Below are 21,427 nucleotides of genomic sequence, written 5' to 3'. Positions count from 1 at the left end.
ACTCCTGGGAATCCCATATGCCCTACCGCCGTTAACTGGCGGTTTGAGCCGTTAACTCCTATATGCCCTACCACCGTTAACTGGTAGTTTGAGATGTTAACTCCTGGGATCTAACGTCTAGCAGCCCACTGCTGTCACCTCGGTTGCTGTAATTAGCTTTTTGAATTTAATAATTTACTGAATTTAATCTCATTCACTCACCAACGCGCTCCAACGGTTCCCTCCTACAGAGGATTGGTTCACTCTGTCGTCTCCACACAAATCTATAAGAATGGAATTAATTTGATAAGCTATTTAAGTTTCCTTTTTTTTTTAAGTTGCATCGTTAGCTTTTTCTCTTCTTTTTTCTTTACTCACCGCGTTGGTTCCAAGTTCCTAGCTCTTATTAGAAGGAGTCAAGTCCGCCTCTCCCTCTATCTATGCGGCACCCAAATCAGGGTTCTTCACGGCCTCGACCGTTGTTTTTTTTTTTTCTCTCTCTCTCTCTCTCTAACCGCTCAGTCTTTGCTTTCTGTATCTGCGTGCTGCACAGCCGTTTGTCTCTCCTCTCGCTCAGCTGCGTCGCACGGTTTTATTTCGCGGAGGCGGGACTTATTTCTCTCAGCCAATGAAATTTCAGATTCCCACCTGGACCAATAGTATACAGCTTTCCTCTTCTGTTTCTGTTAGGGATGTTCAAGATTCTTGTTTTAACCGATGTTTAATATTAAACTCGTTATTTTAGTTATTCACCCTTCCAATAATTCATTATGAAATTATCTATTAGTTAATTAGATATCTATTAATTAGTATTGTTAATTTCCTTAATTTATATTTTATATTTTATCTAAATTGAGGATGGATCATATTAGTAAGCCAATTAGTTAATACCTCATTAAGGTTCTAGCTTCTGGGTTACATCCTCCCCCATTAAATATCATGCACGTCCCTGTGCATTGTTTCTACGGGGTACACAACTTCTTGAGTAAGAGAGTCAATAAAAGCTTTATTAAGTCCTTGGAAAAGGGACCTAACTACGGTCACTAGTGGATTGCCCAATTGAGAGTAAGTTAGTCTTTGAGGAGGCTGACTACTTCGTTCAGATCTCCTGACATACATCTCTGGTTGCACAGTATCATGCTCATCCGTTTCGGTTTGATTCTCAACTGAGACAGGACGAAGTGAGCTCTCTGTTTCCGACAGAGCTGATGAGCTATTCTCTAAGACTTTGGTCTTTTCAGATGTATGTGTCTGATCGTGTATGATGGGTTCAAAACTTACATCACGTTGCTGCGACTTTAGGACACCATCCAATTGAGGTAGGTTTGTGTTAGTTTCATCCCCCGTTTCTACGTCAGGTAAGTATACTTCGTTTTTTTTCGTTTTTTCAGGTAAGTATGTTGCTGCTTCTTTCACTCTTTCAGGTAAGAATGTCGCAGTTTCACTCATTCTGTCAGGTAAGAATGTTTCGGTGTTGATGCCTTTGTCAAGTAAGGACAATTCAGCATTTTCATTACCAGCTAAGGTTGGTTCCTTGCGATCCCCTGTGTGTAAGGATAGTGTGTTTTGTTGTTGAATATTATTTACCGGTCCTGGATCTGCTATGAGTTCCCTATTTGGCAAGGTGACCGCTATTTGATAGGATGGTCGGTTTAGCACTTGTGGAAGATCAGAGTAATAAAACTCATCTACCTCTTCGTCAAGTGGCTCATCTGGGTCAGGTTCTAAGGCTGAACTCTGTCTTGTATGAGGTCTGCTAGGTTTCGTAACGCGTTCTGTTTCATTTTCTAATGAAGAGAGAAAACCACAAGGCAGTAAAAGATCTCTGTGGAGTGTTCTGTTGGGTCCTTCTCCGTTCTCTGGTTTTACAGTGTATACTGGCAAGTTTTCCATCTGTTTGAGAACTATATACACTGTTTGCTCCCATTTGTCTGCTAATTTATGCTTTTCTCTTAAGCGAAGATTTCGGACTAAAACACGATCTCCCACACCTAGTGTGGACTCACGAATGTTTCTGTCGAACCGTTCTTTGTTCTTCCTCGCTGTTTTTTGAGAGTTTTTTATGACAATGTCATAACTCTGTTCCAGATGACTCTTCAGTTCTTTAACATACTGAGAATGAGTTATAGAGGGCTTGTTCAAATGCGGTAACCCAAAGGCAATATCTATAGGCAACCGAGGCTGCCTACCAAACATTAGCTCGTAGGGAGAGTATCCCGTCACGTCATTTTTTGTACAATTGTACGAGTGAGTAAGTGGTTTTACAAAATCGCGCCAGTGATGTTTCTCAGTGGCTTGTAAAGTTCCCAACATGCTGAGTAATGTACGATTGTACCGTTCAACGGGGTTGCCACGAGGGTGATAAGGGCTCGTTCTGACTTTACGGATACCAAGTAAAGAACAAAGTTCCTTGATTGTACGTGATTCGAAATCCCGTCCCTGATCACTATGAAGACGCTCAGGAAACCCGTAGTGGACTAAAAAATGTTCCCACAGGTTCTTCGCGACGGTGGTGGCTTTCTGATCTTTGGTTGGGATGGACACTGCATACTTTGTAAAATGGTCTGTAATCACTAAGACATCTTTAGTGTTCTTACTGTCTGGTTCTATGGAGAGAAAATCCATGCAAACTAACTCCATAGGTCTGGTGGTGGTAATACTCACCATTGGAGCAGCTTTGTCAGGGAGGGCCTTCCGACGGATACATCTTTCGCAAGTTTTAACTTTGATTTCGATATCACTAGCCATTCTTGGCCAGTAAAAACGGGACCGAATGAGATCTGTCGTACGTTCAACCCCAAGATGCCCCATATCATCATGTAGGCTTTGCATGACTGTTGAACGTAATGAATCAGGCAAGACTAACTGCAATGATGTCTCTGGTCCTAATTGGCGTCTCCGGTACAGTAAATCATTTTGAAACTCAAACCGTTTCCACTCTCTCAAAAGGTTAAGAACCACCGGGGGTTCTGCAATAGTATCAGTTGGCGGTTTATTGTCAGTCATAAGCAGCTGAATGACTCGGCCAATGGTTGGATCTTTCCTCTGCAAGGAGACAAGGTCAGCATGGTTATACTTGGGCACAGCAAAGAAACTGTCACTATTGTCTTCCAACTGGAATAGGTCTGGAATGGCCGCTGCAGACATGGCAAGTGACTGAACTAAACCACAAGGAGAATCAGTCTCATCCAAGACCATGTGCTTTTGGCATGTTGCCTTCACTGCTTCGGCTTGAAGTTGAAGCTCGACTTCTTTGACAGAGGATAAAAGATGAGATCGGAACTCATCTAGTCGTTGGCATTCCTCAGTGAATTTTGAGTTGTCTTCAGGTTTATCATGCAGCCTCCTAGACAGGCCATCCGCGTCAACGTTCTGTGTACCTGCACGGTATCTGATGTCAAAATTATAGGTGGACAACGCAGCTAGCCAACGATAGCTCGTTGCATCGAGTTTTGCCGTTGTTAAGAGGTAAGTTAACGGATTATTATCAGTAATGACAGTGAATGTGTTCCCATACAAATAGTCATGAAACTTATCTGTTATGGCCCACTTTAAGGCTAGAAACTCCAACTTGTGCGCAGGGTACCTAGTTTCACTAGAGCTTAAACCGCGACTTGCATAAGCGATTACCTGTGTGACACCGTTTTGCACTTGGTATAGCGCTGCACCGAGTCCGGTCGTACTAGCATCTGTGTGTACTAGATATGGGAGTTTTGCGTCAGCGTAGCCAAGAACTGACGAAGTGGTAAGTTTTTCAATAATAGTTTGAAAGGACTTCTCACAGTCTTGGCTCCAACGATTCCCAAAGGGTTCTTTGGGGTTCAAGTACTTTGATCTACATGGTGGTGTTTTAAAGTTTTTCCGTTTGGGTGGATAACCAGCCGTGAGAGATGTTAGTGGCTTGACAATATTTGAGTAATCTTTAACGAAGCGTCGGTAATAACCGGTAAATCCTAAGAAAGATTGGAGTTCCTTCAAAGTCTGAGGCTTCGGCCATGTTTTGAGTGCTTCCACCTTATCTGGATCGGTTTTTATGCCATCTCGAGATACTATATGTCCAAGATAACGCACAGATGTCTGGAAAAAACGACACTTATCTGGTGATAGCTTGAGTCCGTATTCTCTAAGCCGTTCAAGAACGTGAGAAAGTCTGGTTTCGTGTTCTTCCAAGGAGTTGGAAAAGACGATCAAGTCGTCTAGGAAAACTAACACTTCCTTCAGATTAATGTCCTTCATACACTTTTCCATAACCCGTTGGAAAGTGCTTGGAGCATTTGTTATTCCTTGTGGCATACGGTTAAATTCATAAAACCCAAACGGGCAAACAAAAGCAGTTTTAGGTTTATCCTTTTCACACATCTCTATTTGATAGTAACCTGACTTGAGGTCCATCACAGAAAACCACTGTGATCCAGCGAGAGCAGAAAAGGACTCCTCCAAGTTAGGCAGGGCATATGCGTCGCGAATGGTTTGCAGATTAAGCTTTCTATAGTCTATACATAGACGTACCTCACCATTCTTTTTCCGAACTACCACTATTGGTGAGGCAAATGGAGACTCCGACTCTCTTATTATACCGGTTTCCAAGAGGGCTTCCAAATGTTTTCTCACGGCTTCATAATCATGTGGATGGATCGGCCGAGATTTCTGTTTGAATGGGGTCTCGTCTTTTAAGTTGATGTGATGTCTTATCTGTTGTGTATGACCAAAATCAAGATCGTGGTGCGAAAACACATCGGAGTAAGTGTTAAGTTTGTTGGTGATCCTCCCTTTCCATTCTTCGGACAAGGGCGAAGTACCGAAGTCAAAACTGAGAGGAGGGTTTGAAGGTGAAGTCTGTTGCTGCGAACTACACGCCGCAAGTACTTTCTGATCACTTTTGTCAGGTTCTGGATATGGCATAACACGATCGGCTTTAACTAACTCAGCGATCACACAGTTAGTGGGTATGTGATGTCATGGTTAGTTTCGTTTCTTAGTACAACAGGTACTTTGTATGGACCATGTGAAGGTAAGGAAATGAGGCAACAGTCTACAATTATACCCCCTGGTAGAGAACCATTGGTGGGTTGTTCAATGAGTGCATAAGGCTCATGCTTGTTTTGGCTGGGTTGCATAAACCCTTCTAGTAACAGTTTTTTATTTGCAGGGAGAACTTCTTGGGTTCTCCCTCGAAGCTTCACCACACCAACTCGTCCATCTTTGCTTTGTTTTTTTCTGACTGCTAAGGCTTTTAGCACGTGTTGGTACCCATAAGAGAGTGCCTTGGAATCAGGTAAGTTATTGGCAGACAATTGCTCATACAAAGGATCGAGTGTGTTTGTGCCAATGAGTAGTGGTGTATCAGAGTTTGAGCTTATATCCGGAACCACTAACGCAAGGGTAGGTAACTCAAGTCCAGACTGATCGAGCTCTTTTGGAAATGTGACACTTATCTCTATGTATCCTAAATAAGGAACTGCTTGACCGTTTGCGCCCTCGACTTCTAACAGATTACTGATGGGTTTAATTGAGAGGTCAGGTAAGTGTTCTTGGTAAAAAGAATTGGCAATGGTGGTTACCTGGGACCCTGAATCCAGTAAACAATTACATTCAACACTGTTAACTGAGACTGTAGCTGTGCATCGCCCACCCACTAATCTTTTGGGAAGTTTTGGCACTGAATGAGCATGAACTGGCTTGCAAAAAAGTCTCTCTGTCCTTTCCTTAGAGGGACTTGGTTCTACTTTAGCACCTATCTGTCCCACGATAGGAGCTTCTACCGGTTTAAAGGAGGAGACTGAGCAATTGGCTTTGACATCTCCCACTCGCGCTGCTTCTGTCTAAGAGCAAGTCTTTTAGTTGCAACTAGTGCTGGATTTGGCTCGTTGCTACAGCTAGAAGCTATGTGCCCATCTTCTCCGCACTTAAAACAGTATCCAGGCTTTGGTCTGGGCACCACTGCTGTTATCTGCTGAATCTGTTTGGGCTCATCTGGAATTTTAGTCCCCACACGGGGTTTTGACTCTTTTTGAGTTTTCTTTGCCTTTTTATCTGTGTTGTTAACCTTAAGCTGTGCAATTTGGCTCCTGAGCTCAGCGATTTGTTTGCGTAAGTCATCACAGTTATCATCTATTTCCAGTTCACAAGTGTTTTTACTCTGAGAGCATGTTGTTTGCACATTTGAATACACTCTAGTTCGTTGTGCCCCTAAGTGTTGTTTCATGCGTGCTGCTTTAGTAGCCTGTTTGTCTTCTTCAGTGCGCAGTTTGAGGAGAAGTGCTGTAAAATGAGGCGGGTTGTCTTTCTTTTGTTCGAGTTGCAGGTTTGAAATCAGCGAGCTGTCCCAACAGCCTCTGCAAAACTGCTTGAGCAGCTGCTGGTCGGCGTCACTGGAGGAAATTCCATTCCTCTGAATAACTAGGTTTAACAAGGTGTATAACCTCTGAAAGTAATCGGAAGGTTTTTCACCACTGTCCTGGTTTGTGTTTAAGAAGCGAGCAAAGAGCTCGTCGCCGTCTTCGACAGCTGCGTAAGCTGAATCGAGATGTTCAAGGTACGTTTCCGGGTCGGATTTTGGACTAAGAGCTTTAACGATGCTCGCTGCTGGGGCTGACAGACTCTCCACGATTCTTCGTACAATTTGGGACTTGGTGAGTGAAGGATCATTTATGCATAACACTACACTACTACGCCAAGTATCATAGTCAGTTTCAAAAGAAGGGTGTGGAACTCGCCCTGAGAACGGTTTTAGTCTGTATTGTGAAGTAGGCGGAGGGATAACCTCACTGCTTTTAACAATGTGTTCCACAATAACTCGCTGAACCTCAGGTGTGTTTAAAAGATTTGGTGGAATGCAAGGGTTTTGTTTTCCAGTCTCTGTAGGTGGACAATTGTCCTTTGAGTTGTTCATATAGTTAACTTCTGGTGTTAAAGGCAGGGAATATGTAACTTGGTCACTATGGAGCATTGGCTCTGGTTCAGTGACTGGTTCAGATGCATGGGTATCCCTTCCTAAAGATTCCCCAATTTTTGCCAGTTCCTCCATTAGAAGGTCTTTAAATGATTGATTGCTACGCGCAGCTATGTCCCTGAGCTCTGACAGATAGGCATCAGTGGCAGATGTGCTAGTTTCTAGACTGTACGCGTTGGCTAGGTCTTGAATATGAAAGAAAACATCTGGGTTCCTAGTACAAGGTTTGTCATAGGGTAAACATTGTTTCTTTAATTCCTTAACAGTGGCTTCATGTTGAAACTCCACAATAATCTGATCACAGTTTGGTAACTTAATGCGCCTGTTAACTAGTCCGAATCCTTCCATAAACCCAAAGACTTCGTTATCAAGGTCTGTATCAGTTAACCCACTGATTAAAACAGCATTTGAAACTTTGACCTTTTCTGTTTTCACAACTTCCATTTTAAAACACTCAAAAGTACCAATAATGCCAAAATGGCAAACCACTGTGACCTCCAGGCACTCTTATGATGTCAGTCAATGGTTAGCTAAGGTAACAACTCTACAATTCTCCTGGCTGGCTCGCCAAGTTTTATGTAACCGGATTACAGGATACAATAAGATAATTAAAAGAAAAAATAAACAAATGGGCCAATAATTAGGTTCGGGGAGAATTGGAGGTTGTTTAAGAATGACTGGAGTCACGGGTATAGCATGAAACGGTTTATATACTAAATTTTAATAATAATGGGAAATATAACACATAAAGATAACACACAAAAACAGATGAAAACAATCGACAATAGTAAAATGGTCGGTATGAGATTTGATCATATGAGTCACAAGTCAGCCGGCGTCAAGTCAAATCCCCACGCTTGGGGTGAAAGTCAGAGTCCGGTGGTGCGATTTTTTCCTACCACACCGTTGAGATTGTTCACAGAAGAGAGCAGTCTGCTCTTCAGTTACTTGAGATGTCCTGGTTCGTTCAGTGGTTAAGGCTCGCCATCTCCCTCGTCAGGAAGAAATCCAGTTCTCGTTCCAAGTGAGTGATCATAGGAGTCGGGATCAAACCCAAGGAAAAAAAAACCCAGCCTGTAAACAACAGGACTGTTAGCGAGTTGGCATCGACCCTTCTCGTCACATCACAGCATAAAGTCTTACAGACTTAAACAAATGCTTCACTCTATTGGCATAGCCAATCATGTTTGGGTTCACAGTTCAACTAACATAACATCAATTTGATTGTCTATTAAAATAATTCTCAGTAGCTCTGGAAATATAATTACATATGACAACAATTGTTCAGCTCAATAGGCTCAGTTAGATTCTATTACTCTACACTATTCAACAAGAAATACATTCATGACAACAAGGATACATTTAGTTGTGTTTCTATACAGCATTGTGACACCTTGTATATCTGTAACACAATAAATAAATAAATAAATAAATAAATAAATAAATAAAATGTTCTATAACAAAATTCAACAAAATATAAATTCTGGTCCTTTGGTCCACCTTTGTAAAATAATTCCTCCCTAATCAGTTAGCTTTTATTTATTTTTATTTATCTATTTTTATTATTATTAAATGTTTGGTTAAGGGACGCATTGCTAATTCTATGGCGTTAGCTATAACGCCCCTGAGGACCTTGTACATCTAGGCCGTACCACCATTAACTGGCGGTTTGAGCCGTTAACTCCTGGGAATCCCATATGCCCTACCGCCGTTAACTGGCGGTTTGAGCCGTTAACTCCTATATGCCCTACCACCGTTAACTGGTAGTTTGAGATGTTAACTCCTGGGATCTAACGTCTAGCAGCCCACTGCTGTCACCTCGGTTGCTGTAATTAGCTTTTTGAATTTAATAATTTACTGAATTTAATCTCATTCACTCACCAACGCGCTCCAACGGTTCCCTCCTACAGAGGATTGGTTCACTCTGTCGTCTCCACACAAATCTATAAGAATGGAATTAATTTGATAAGCTATTTAAGTTTCCTTTTTTTTTTAAGTTGCATCGTTAGCTTTTTCTCTTCTTTTTTCTTTACTCACCGCGTTGGTTCCAAGTTCCTAGCTCTTATTAGAAGGAGTCAAGTCCGCCTCTCCCTCTATCTATGCGGCACCCAAATCAGGGTTCTTCACGGCCTCGACCGTTGTTTTTTTTTTTTTCTCTCTCTCTCTCTCTCTAACCGCTCAGTCTTTGCTTTCTGTATCTGCGTGCTGCACAGCCGTTTGTCTCTCCTCTCGCTCAGCTGCGTCGCACGGTTTTATTTCGCGGAGGCGGGACTTATTTCTCTCAGCCAATGAAATTTCAGATTCCCACCTGGACCAATAGTATACAGCTTTCCTCTTCTGTTTCTGTTAGGGATGTTCAAGATTCTTGTTTTAACCGATGTTTAATATTAAACTCGTTATTTTAGTTATTCACCCTTCCAATAATTCATTATGAAATTATCTATTAGTTAATTAGATATCTATTAATTAGTATTGTTAATTTCCTTAATTTATATTTTATATTTTATCTAAATTGAGGATGGATCATATTAGTAAGCCAATTAGTTAATACCTCATTAAGGTTCTAGCTTCTGGGTTACAAAGACAAAGAAAATTCATATATTTTATTAAAGTAAAAACTTTTGTTTAGTAGGGATGCTGATTGTTGTTTTATACGAAATAAACTCCAAAAATGTATGATTGTGGAAGTAAAAGCATCCTCATGGCGCATCTGCTATTGCTATGAATTAGTGCCTAGCAATTATCCATTATTAGCTCTATGCATTAATAGACTCGCACACACACACACACGTCAGTCTGTTGCTCGCTCGCTCCTTCCGACTCATGTGATTTTCATATTTTTGATCCACAGATGAGCAGCCTGCGGGAGCCGGCCGTCGACCATCCACCGAGTTCCTGATTTGTGGGAGGTAAGAACAACCCGGTTATTACTGAAGATGATTCTGTTGGTTGACTAGTCAGTCATCAGTCGGTGTTTAGATCTCTGCCTGCTTCCACCTCCTGCATTGGGTTCCAGTCCAGGTCTTACCTCACCTGCTCAGGTCTGCCCACCTGTGAATGTCACTCTGAGTCTTTGCATCATCGCAAATAAATCAGAAACTAACCAGGTGTTGGAGGAGGTTTACTCTAATGCACACACGCACGACTGAAAGAGGAGCAGCTCAGACTATCCAGTAAAACTTAAACACGTTAGTATCCAAAAGGATGTGAACTTAGTCATTCATGAGACCTTGATGCAAATATTTCAGCACAAACATCAACATTAAATGGTGTCAGCGAGACATAACTGTGTGTTTAGTGATGTGCTCCCACGGTCCGTTTCACCATTAAGACTGATTTATACTTCTCTGTAGGGCTGCACGATATTAGGAAAACCTGCGATGCGCAATAACGTGATTAATATTGTGATGACTTGCAATAAATAAATAATTAAAGGGACATTATGGAAGTTTGACAGCCAAAACGTGTAGAAATAATAAATTTCTTCTTCATACATTCTCCTGCAATGCCCTGGTCCTGTAGAATGAGCCCTGGCATTTTTACTGTGATTGCCTGTTTTTCTGTAAAACCACAGAATAAGAGAGTTGCTCGGGTCGAGCAGGCTGCTTCATGCGCGTTCACGCTCAGGCATAGCCCGTAGCATTTGCTATCAGTAGCTTTAGCAGCAGAGAGAGAGGTAGTGCCAACTCAGCAACTTTGTTGCTGTTCCTAACGCCTAGTGATGAACCTAGCTACATTTCTGAGGACCCTTAGCTACTTTCTTCTAGATATTTCCTGCAAATTAGCAACAAAATAGCCATTTTCGCTCCAAACCGTTCTTTGAACGTTTTTTCAGCTGTCTTCAAGGATATAAATGTTACAGATACAAAATACGTCACTGGCGCTAAACTCACCTGGTAAGACGTTGGACTCCCGTGCAGAAGACCCGGGTTCGAATCTGGATGTGAACATTAGTCTTTTTTTTTACATTAATGGTATATTTTTTTTACAGTAAGGTGCCCAAATTTTTATTTGAGACTCGCCGAACGGCATTGAATTCACAGATAAAAAAGATGTGGGTTCAACATTCATTTTGGAACAATTTTTCAAGCAAGGGAAGGGAATGATCTGAGCATGCAGGAGGACTGACCCATCATAAACCTTTGTCAGCTGTGCTGAAGAGAAAGGTACAGAACCAAATTATTTAATTAATTAGCTGCGCGTTCTCCTGTCCTCTGGCCACACACACACACACACACACACACACAGGACTATCTCAGCTGTTATTTTCGTTAAGGAGTGTGCACGTACAGCATGCGCACCTCGTGCACGAGCCTACTATTGAAGCTGCCGTTGCGCTTTTGGCCTGAGGGGGCAATCGCGAGCGTAAAAATTCAAAACTCCGTAAAGTCCCTTTAACAGAAGAACAAAAAAAAAATCAATTGAAGATTTCAAGAATATAATAAATGGGAAAGGCAAAAATTGTGATCAAAAGATTCGAGGAAAGGGAAAATAAAAAGGAGCGAGAAAAGGTAATTAGTGGATCCTGCGAAGCACAGAATCGGCAGAAAGAGCAGAGCGAAGCTAACTCAAGTGTTTGCTGGCCTTCCAAATGAAGAGCCGTCCGCCAAGGGGGTGGGCGCCTGCCCTATAAGAACCCACCCGATTGGCCAAATGGGTGAAGAGCTCTATTGGATCAGTCAAAAATATTGTGTTTTGTTTTAATGGCAAAATACATTATGTGTAGCAAACGTCTGAGCTGACCAATTACTGCGGTTTTTCTGTTCTTAATGATGCGTATTGCACATGCTGATATCGCGATGATGTGCATCACTACTTCTGTCAGCTCTGCAAGGGAGAGATGCACATGTGAAATCGTTTGCGTCTAGAACAGCTGTTTCTGAATAGCTGAAGGGACCGTTTTACTGTGTCAGCTGTAGGCAGCTTTTAGCTTGTCGAAAGCTTTGGGTTGAAGAGGGTTCGCTTCGGATGGCCTGTCCGTAGCTTTCTCTAGAACTAACTCACCATCTGGTGAGCTCTGTTTTAATATTCTCATATCATGATTTTTTGGCCAACCGGGACGTGCCATGTTAAGGGGTGTTCACAAGCAAACCTCAGAACGTCAAGCCTCTTTCAGATACAGGATGTTCTGATTTGTGGCTAAGAAAATATCTGTGTGTCATGACGTTTAACTTAACTTTAATTTATCTCTAATGAACCTTGTGTCTTAGTGTAGATAATGATTCACTTGTTGAGTCTAAAATTACTGATCATAATATCAAAATGTTTGATTTCAACCACAGTGATTTAAGCACAGATTAATCAAAACATTTCATTAGTATTCATATAACATTGGTTCATCCATTTCACGATTGATTAACTCATATCAGCTGAAAATAGTCACTTTATTGATTTATTGAGTGAGCAATCCTGCAGTGTTATCAGAAGAAGGCTTTGTTTGGGAACACAGGCTGACATCGTGTTCTTCCTGAAATGTCAACAAGATCTGCAGAACCTTGTTGCTTGTTGGAAGGTAGAATGTAAAATCCACCTTAGAGAATGGAATGTATGTCTGCCGGTGACCGGTGGCATGTAGGTCAGTTTTTAAGTGAAAACTGACCATTGATGGACGTTACACATGCATTCACAGACATTTATCTTCAGACTTCTCAGTCAGTCTTCCCTTCTTTGTCTCCATGTTCTGTTTTCTGATCACTTTGTCCGCATGAAATCAAATACATTTAAATGGTTTATTATTGTGTTTAGTTTCTGTTGAAGTGAAAAGAGAACTCGCTGGTTGTTGTTGTGGTCCTGGTAAAACCAGCTCCCAGTAGGATCATACCTAAATCAGCTGCTCAGACTGGAGCAATCAGATGAGGCATGGTGGTTAAATCTCAGGTTTTAGATAAACACAGATCTAGACTGTCTAGACTGGACAGAGTAGAAGCCATCCTCTAGTTAAACCTGCAGAATTAAATACGTTGCTTTTCTTTTTTTGCCGTTTCTTTGATTTTAAACATTACCTGTTGAGTTATTCTAAGTTATTCTGTTGTTTTTGTCATGCTCTTCCTTTTCTTGATGGCCTGCAGTCAGACTCGACTCTGCACCCGTCCCTTCCTGGTTTTTATCTGGTGTAAAAACTAGCCTGTTCTCTTTTCATATTTATCTGATTAATATTTATCTGTCTCACATCCCTTCAGCCCGCCTGTCTGTCCTTGTCCCCTGTAACTCCTTACATAATTTAACCGGAACGGTTCACTTATCACTGGTAACATATTTACAGTCAAAACACTCGTGTTTATTGGGACTATGCTGTGTTCTGGACCACCGGAGTGGAGAGAAAGGAGGCCGTCAGAATAAGTCGGTCCACCAGGTAAAAACTGGCAGGTTCATAACCAGCAGCAGATTTGTTCCTTTTCAACTCGTTTTCCTGAAGCTCAGAACAGATCAATAGAGCTTTTAGCAACCAGGAAAACAATGTAATGTCTGCTGGAGTGACTTCGTCAGCCATGTTCTGGTTGGTGTCAAACATGTGGACAAAGACACGTGATGGTGCAGAATACTCAGAACTGTTCTGTGGTTCTTTGTGTGGCCGGGTCTTTCCTCACATGTCTCCCTCTTCCAGACCCTCCCAGTCATTATGCAATCCTGCCTCCTAGCTGCTACAGCGTTCTGCCTCCTCCTCCTGCTCTGCTCCTCCTCCTCCTGCTCCTCTCTGGCTCTCTCCTTCCTAAACATTCTATATGAAACCAACAGTCCGACTGGGTCTGACGCCACGAATAGAACATTCTGTCCTCTGGATCAACACGCGATGCAAATGAGCTGTGCTGCTTTGTACTTCCCCTCCTGTGTCTGATGAACTCTGTGACTGTGTCTCACGTGCACCCCCCCCCCCCCACACACACACACACACACACAAACACACATTCAGCTGAGCTTGAAGCTGATTGGTGGTTCTGCTGTGTTTACAAGGAAGCCCGGCCCCTTCTTTTGCCCCCCAGCTGTTCTACTGTTAGGATCCACATTTGGAAATGAGAACCTGACTTCACCAAACAAAGAGATGCAGGAGCACTCCACAGTGGTTCTGTTCTGTTCCTCTCAGCAGCAGAACCCTGTCTAGGGCTTTATAATATGGGCCGTGGCTCTGTAGGACGCTGCAGAGAAGAGCAGATCAGCTCACTGCTCTCCTTTGTCCATTATTTACCTCCAGGCAGCCACTGACGTCCCAAGGACAGACTTCCATGGTGTCCCCACGGGCAGAAACCACCCCCATCCCTGTCCCAACTCAGGTCCGAAACTACCAGCGCATCAAGCAGAACCTCTCCAGCAGCCCAAGCAACACTCTCTACAGCTCCCCCAGGTAAGGAAGGACGTGCAGTTTCAGTAGAACAATAGAAAAGGATCCTGGTAGCTGATGAGTGTTTAACAGATATAGTTACCGGCTAAAAAGATGGGTTAAACCTGTTTTTGTTTCTCTGACCTAAATCAGCTAAACATGGTCGTAAAGTTTTGAACTCATTAACCATTTAACCTGACTCCTCCAGAACTTTCTGAGCTTTTCTTCAGACATGAATGTTTAGCTCTGATTTTAACATCTTTACTTTTTATTCAATTCAGTTCAAAGATACTTTATTAATCCCAGAGGGAAATTAGAGTTTCAGTACACACAATTCTGAGATCAGACATACATACATGACAAGAATCGGTGACTGTGGTCATTTGCAACCTGAGTCGAGCTACTGTAACAGATCAAGAGGGTTTATATGAGGATAGGGTCAAAAAGGCACTTCAGAGTTACCCTCAACAGAGAGGACAGATTTGCTATGCACAAAAACACCTCAGACAGAGGTGCACACAGACTTCATACATTACACAACATAAGTGTCCACTAGGTGGGGAGGTAGGGTTGGGACTCTCCTCACTTCGGTGCGTGCAGCCACATGGAGCAGCGCTCATCACCTCCATTTGGACAGGGGAGGGAGATAATAGGTTAGAGAGCACAGTGACTCCTAGATACGGTTCCACGGCCTTCACCGGTCACAGTCCCGCCCAGGCTGGGATAGGGAGAAAGAGTTTCCATAGCGACGGCGACATTCCACATTTCTTCTGAGGGGGGAGTTTTCACTTCAGCCTCACAGTCTCCAAGGACACCAGATTCAGATAAGAATTGTTTTGGGGACAGACAGAGATAATTTCCTCTCTGTCTTAGTGTTCTGTTGGTCCTCAACCCCTCTAAATCCAATAATGGCGTAATTAATCTATCCCAATCCGTGCTGATCCACCAACTCTGTCCTTGATGGCATCAACCTTCTGTGCCAGAGACTGAATCTCAGCCAAAGTCCCCAGCTTACGACTCATCTCGACAATTATATGAGTTTGTGCATTCACAGTGCGGTGTAATCCATCCCTGAGCTCCGGGATCGAGCCAATATTCCTCGAAAGCTCGTTAATTTTCTGGTAAGCCAGGTAACCGCTCCGGCCAAACAGCAAGAAACCTGACACCAACACCACGAATATCCAGACGTCTTCAGAATCCTCTACAGACAGTTGAGAGAGGCAGATCAGGTTCCACTGTTTCCAGGAGTCCATGATATACCCAGCTGGCTCTGTCCCAGAGGGGCATCCGGGAGCCCCTTCTCCCGTTCTCATCGTTGAAAAAATTTTGTCAATCACGTTGAGAGACCAACTGACCAGATCTATTTTTAATAATTTCCAGTTTCCAGAAAAAACGCAGAAAGCGCCGTGCACAGACAGGACAAAGAGCCTTGGGATGAGGAGGGAGGGAGAGGAGAAAAAAGCATCTGTACTCTCCAAGAGTCGTGATTAAACAAAAATAACTGAATCAAACAAAAGCAGCAAAATGTTTATTACACTGTAAAGAGTCCACCACCATCAGGAACTAAAACAAGTAACACTGATCAGACATGGGTAATCGAAGGCAGAAAATCCAGTTTAAATCAAAGTCTTTGAATTTAGATGTATCAGCTTTTCTTTTCTATACAAACCAGACTTCAGAGGCTTTGTCTTTATTATATAGTTAGTGTTTTCTCTGGATTATTTAGATTATTTCTGCTCTAAATAAATTGAAGTAAAAAAATGTTAACTCTTAGAGTATACATAAAATGATTTGATGTCGTAGGTCTGGAACGGTGAGGCGTTCCAACACCAGTCCCATGGGCTTTCCAAAGGCCAGCTCTGGGTCTCCCAGCTCCGCAGATGCCCCTCAGACGGTGGGCCGGCGCCTCTCTACAGGCAGCTCTCGGCCCTACTCGCCCTCCCCTCTGGGTAAGGTCACGTCTGCAAGCAATCGGGCTGCTTTAGAGGACGTGTCCTGATGGTGTTTGTGATTTCAGTGGGAACCATTCCTGAGCAGCTCGGTCACTGCTGCTGCCATCATCAGAACCAGGAGCCCCGCAGCCGCAGCTCCTCAGGAGGTCGGTCCGCTTCTGCTCTGTGGTTCATTCTCTTATCAGAGTTCATGGTTAAAGCAGCTGAGGTTGGATTTAAAACTGTGACAACATTAGGAAATAAACAAACTACACACACACACACATATCTCACAGTTAGTTTAGTGTCTAGATTCCTGTTGTCATGGTGATTATACAGGGTTTCTCAGACGAACCCAGTGGTTTGTCCCCTGACGGGTAAAAGTGCCGTGACTCATCTCCACAGGCCTTTGTTCCTGCTCTTCTTCCCTGTTTTGGTGCAGAGGAATGCTCTAAAAAAGTACTGATGGCCCGAGTCGGGCGCTAAAGTGGAACAAGAGCTGGAACTGATTTAAGTTACATCAGAATAAAAATCAAGGAAACGACTTCAGGGAGGTTTTAAATGATTTATTTAAATCAAATCTAATAGAGTCGTTTTATCTCCAGGCTCCCCTGTCCCATCCTCTCACCTCCTGGGGGCCCGTCTTCAGAGTGCCCCCACCTTGACAGAGGTCTACCAGACCAGGCAGAAGCTCCACAAGCAGCTCTCAGACCCCATTCAGCCCTCCTCCCCCTGCAGTCACTCACCCCAGTTCGGCCGTCCAGCCACCCTCGGCTCCTCCCCCACCAAGCTGTTAGGCTCCTCCCCCCGCACATCTGACTGGCTCCAAAAGTCCCCGCTGCCCACCATCATTGGTTCTCCTACTAAGGTGAGAGGTTGTATTCAGGTGGATGCAGGCTGTTGGACTAAAAACGGGTCTAATCTGAGCTGGTTCCATTCAGGCGATTTCAGCACCGTTCAAGATCCCCAAAACCCAGGCGTCCTGTAACCTGATGGCTCTGGCTGACGGTCCGCTTCCTAACAAGACACAGGTGGATGCTCGAGACATCTGCAGTCACCGCTGCAGCCCCTATTTCACTGGACGGGCCTCAGCCCCGGAGGCCAGCAGGACCTTTGGCAGGTAGGATTTTCCACGAGTCTTCTCTTTCCAGCTCCGTCCTTCTATCCGCTAAGGGGTCACACATTTAAACACTGGGTTTCTTAGTGCAGCAATCCGCTGTGTGACCCTGATGTGGTCTGTGGTTTCCTCACAGGTCTGTTAGTACGGGCCGTCTGTCTGACCAGCCCGTCCGGATCACTCTGGGTGGACAGGCCTACCAGGGCAGCACAGATAGCTTGAACACTGAGAGACCCATGGACACAGGTATGACAGCGTGGTCCAGTCCAGCTCAGAGCTCTGATTGGTTCTGCAGGATTTCCTCACGAGTCAAACTGTAGAATCATCTGAGTTTTAGGTTTTAAAAAGCGGACCAAAGTCTTCCTGGCATGTAGATGTGTGTCAGTCTGAACAGAAGACATTCATGTCCTCCCTGCAGCTCCCAGCATGGCTCCAGGTGGGTCAGCAAGCCCCCGTACCGTCGTCTTCACGGTGGGTTCACCACCCAGCAGCTGCACCCCCCCTACCTGCAGCCACCTGGGTGCTCGGCCACGCACCACCTCAGGTGAGGAACACCACCTTAGCTGATGCTGTTGGCTGATATGGTGTCTGACACCATAATTAGTGACAGTTGTCCCCGTCCCCTCAGTGGGCTCCAATAGTTCGGCCGGCTCCTTGTGCTCCACCAGCGGTCGGGTCTATGCTGGGTCTCCCACCGGCATGGCCATAGGCTCATCTCCTCCAGGGAGTTTAGGGAGTGGACATGGTGTTCCTGGGACAGACGGAGCTCCCAGCAGCCTGCGCTACATCCCCTATGGGACCTCCCCACCAAGCCTGGAGGGATTCATCACCTTCGAAGCCCCGGAGCTTCCCGAGGAGACTCTGATGGAGGTGAGATGGAGATCTGTCACACTGGAGCTAGTTTTAATCATGCAGTTTGTTTTGCCTGGTTTAACAAATGAAACATTAATCTGATCTTCATGCTGCAGCGTGAACACACGGACACTTTGATGCACCTCAGAATGATGCTCTCTTTCACCGACTGCATCCTGGAGATGGCAGCCTTCAGGGCTGGGGGGGCTGAGCTGGGCATGTCAGCTGCCTCCATCTACCCCCCCCAGGACAGCGTGGTTGTTCACCAGATCAGCCAGCTCAGCAAGGAGTGGGGGTGAGGAACTCATTCAGTGCTTATTGTTGGCTCATCTGTCTCTCTGGTGTTTGGTTGTGATGGTGCTGCCCCCCACAGGCAGGTGGAGCAGTTGGTGCTCTACATGAAAGCAGCTCAGCTCTTGGCTTCCTCGCTCCATCTGAGCAAAGCTCAGATCAAATCAGCCAAACTCAACCCCTCCACTGCTGTCAAACAGGGTAAGGACGTCCCCGGCCCACTGTTTCTGTCCTATGGGACATAGAAATGTTCTGAAGCTGACCTTTTCTTCCCTCAGTGGTGAAGAGTTTGAACGAGCGCTACAAAAGCTGCATCTCCCTCTGCCGGCAGCTGACCGACAAACTCAACCACTTCTTCTCTGACAAGCAGCGCTTCGTGGACGAGATCAACAGCGTCACAGCCGAGAAGCTCATCTACAACCACGCTGTGGAGATGGTGAGTCACATGAACGGACCTCAGCATCACTGTAAACCCTGGTTCTGCTGAGTCCTGATGGTGTGTGTGTGTGTTGCAGGTTCAGTCAGCGGCACTAGATGAGATGTTCAAACAAACCGAGGACATCGCTTACCGCTACAGCAAGGCTGCCATGCTGCTGGACGGCCTGTCCAAGGTCCTACAGGACCCTGCTGATGTGGAAAACGTGGTTAAATGTAAGGAATCACACACACACACACACACACACACACACACACACTGGTGTTCACGTGAAAACTGTCTATAAATATTATTACAAAAACATTTAACCCCAAGGCTTCACTTCCAAACACGTTTTACTGATTTCTAATAAAAACACTTAATCAGGCCACTAAAGCAGATCTGAACATAAACATTCTTCTATAATATATAAAGAAAAAGCTCAAAAAGCAACAAATAAAGTAAAACTGAAGCAAAAACTAATTTACTGTTTAGTTGAACTTCTTTTCTCTGATGACTCGCCGGTAAATGGAAACATGAACTCAGTTTATTCAATTTAAAGGTGTGGAACACTGAAACCCCATTTTTAATGATTTTTTCTGATTATATTTATGCAGTCTCCTACACCCATCTCCTGGTGAGGAGATAGGTGTAGGAGGTCCTACATTATAATCCAGGATTAGAAAAGCCTGACAGACCTACGTCGCACTGTCCCTTAACATTCATGGACTCACCCATCTTGAGTCACGACAGGGCAGCCTGTTGTGGGTTTAGCATTTAGGAAACACCAGAGAACCTCTCGGCTAGCGGAAGTTAGCCGTTAGCATTAGCAAATCAACCACACGGCAGAACTCCTCCAAACTTGAGTTATTTATGAAGATAAAACGTACACATTGCCTGTTGCTGCCGTTATCCGATCCGAGCAAGGCATTCATTACTACTAGAGGCAAATGTGCTGATTAAATGAGTGAACCACACCTTTAAATAAAGTGTTCCTCCATGACAGCATAGGAGAGCCACTGCAGCAGAGGGGGTGCTCGTCCCAGTGCATTATGGGATGTGTTGCTTCAGTGGTAATGCACAGCTAAAGGCTAGCTTTACCACATGCTAAAGTTCACTTTGCAGGCCAGGATGACAAATGTGTCATATGGTGACGATAACACATCTGGGTTTTCAGCTCTTTGTGTTTCCATGACAACCAGTGATAAAACATTGATTAAGAACCATTTATTCTTCTACCTGCTTTTAACTTGTCCAGCGAATTTCACTCGATGCCTGATTAGAAACTGCTTTAGAGTTTTGATGACTGCTGATTAGAGACTGTTTTTGTGATTTCCTGCAGACAAGGCCAGCGTGGAGCGCAGGATCTCAGCGTTGTGTTACTGCACAGTCACGCTGTACGAGTAGAAGGATGCACCTGAACGCCACAGAGGGACCAGGTCCTACAGAGGCTTCAGATTCCCGTTCCCTCCTGTAGCAGCTCGAGCACTTTTCATTAGTCCAGTTTGGTCTGGCATCAGTGTGCCATACTGACTGTGTCACAGACGGAGTGGATTTGAGGCACATTACAACCAAAGATTGAGGAAGACGGTTTAAAACCGGAAGTGGACATAAAAGCATTCTTGAAAAGGTGCTTTTTTCTGCTCTGGTGGTTTTTCCCCATCAGATCAGAACAAACATTCAGATTCTCACGTTTTAACCAGGAAAAGGATTCACAGAACCATGAGACGGTGCTGTGCACCCTAAAAGACTGTATCTGTGGTTATTGACTGTTGTTTCATTCATTGTTTTGCTTATTTATTGTTTTAAACGAACATGGACTTTACTGCAGCCACAAAACCCTTGAGTATTAAAGTTAAAGGAAAAAGGACAGAACCGCTTGCCGTAACAGAGACTTTACCAAACAACACAAGCTCCCGTTACAGAGAAAAGGATTCTGTGTGTTACGGTTCAGCTTCTCTTTTATTTGTCTTGTCTTAAGCTCAAGCACTTTATTGTGAAACCGAAGGAGCTGATTTAAGTGAAGTCTCTTCTCACCCTGATGAACAAACCTGCTTTTCACTCGCGATCAACAAGTCCACACAAGTGCTTACATTCCCCTCCAGAGACTCCAGAGGTGTCCAACCTCAACAGATGCTCATCCAGATGTTTTGGCCTTCTGCCAACATCTCAGAAGCTGTGACAGGTTCAGCCATCAGCTCTGACCTGTTGGTCCTGCTGGACGAGGCTGAGTGATCTCACTAAGAAGGACGACGTCCGTGAGCAGCCAGGTCCTCCTGTCTCCACTGTGCTGATGAACAGCCAATCGGGGTTCACTGTAAACCTTGATGAAGTCGAACTGATCCGACACATTCGTTGACGTGTTACCTTTTACTCAACAAACTGAAACAAAAGCAGTTTTGAGAATCTGTAGCCGATTTTACCAACTTGCAAACATGTAAATAACTGAAGTGTGTGTGTGTGTGGGTGTGGGAGTTGGTGTGGGTGTGTAGTGCTGATGCTGACATCACGTGCCCCGCCCATCAAAGAGCACAAATCTTTCTATGTAGATTTTGACTTTATATGATTTGGTTCA

At 44.2% G+C, this 21,427-nt stretch overlaps 1 protein-coding gene across 2 annotated transcripts in view; it reads left to right on the top strand.

The window, feature by feature from the left end:
* ulk2 (unc-51 like autophagy activating kinase 2) overlaps positions 1 to 20,848 on the top strand; it is a 40,903-nt gene extending 20,055 nt beyond the window's left edge. For both annotated transcript variants that reach the window (XM_054742901.2, XM_054742900.2), the window contains exons 14-27: positions 9,783 to 9,840; positions 14,121 to 14,270; positions 16,050 to 16,195; positions 16,264 to 16,344; positions 16,783 to 17,045; positions 17,119 to 17,297; positions 17,431 to 17,540; positions 17,713 to 17,838; positions 17,923 to 18,164; positions 18,263 to 18,441; positions 18,520 to 18,638; positions 18,716 to 18,873; positions 18,953 to 19,088; positions 20,195 to 20,848. In XM_054742901.2, the coding sequence (XP_054598876.2) occupies positions 9,783 to 9,840; positions 14,121 to 14,270; positions 16,050 to 16,195; positions 16,264 to 16,344; positions 16,783 to 17,045; positions 17,119 to 17,297; positions 17,431 to 17,540; positions 17,713 to 17,838; positions 17,923 to 18,164; positions 18,263 to 18,441; positions 18,520 to 18,638; positions 18,716 to 18,873; positions 18,953 to 19,088; positions 20,195 to 20,259 (2,012 nt within the window). In that variant the 3' untranslated portion in view covers positions 20,260 to 20,848. The remainder of the gene's footprint in view (positions 1 to 9,782; positions 9,841 to 14,120; positions 14,271 to 16,049; positions 16,196 to 16,263; positions 16,345 to 16,782; positions 17,046 to 17,118; positions 17,298 to 17,430; positions 17,541 to 17,712; positions 17,839 to 17,922; positions 18,165 to 18,262; positions 18,442 to 18,519; positions 18,639 to 18,715; positions 18,874 to 18,952; positions 19,089 to 20,194) is intronic.
* Positions 20,849 to 21,427: the final 579 nt, after the last annotated feature.

Source organism: Nothobranchius furzeri, chromosome 13, assembly GCF_043380555.1.
Source record: "Nothobranchius furzeri strain GRZ-AD chromosome 13, NfurGRZ-RIMD1, whole genome shotgun sequence".
Lineage (NCBI taxonomy): Eukaryota > Metazoa > Chordata > Actinopteri > Cyprinodontiformes > Nothobranchiidae > Nothobranchius > Nothobranchius furzeri.
This window is presented reverse-complemented; position numbering and strand designations above follow the sequence as displayed.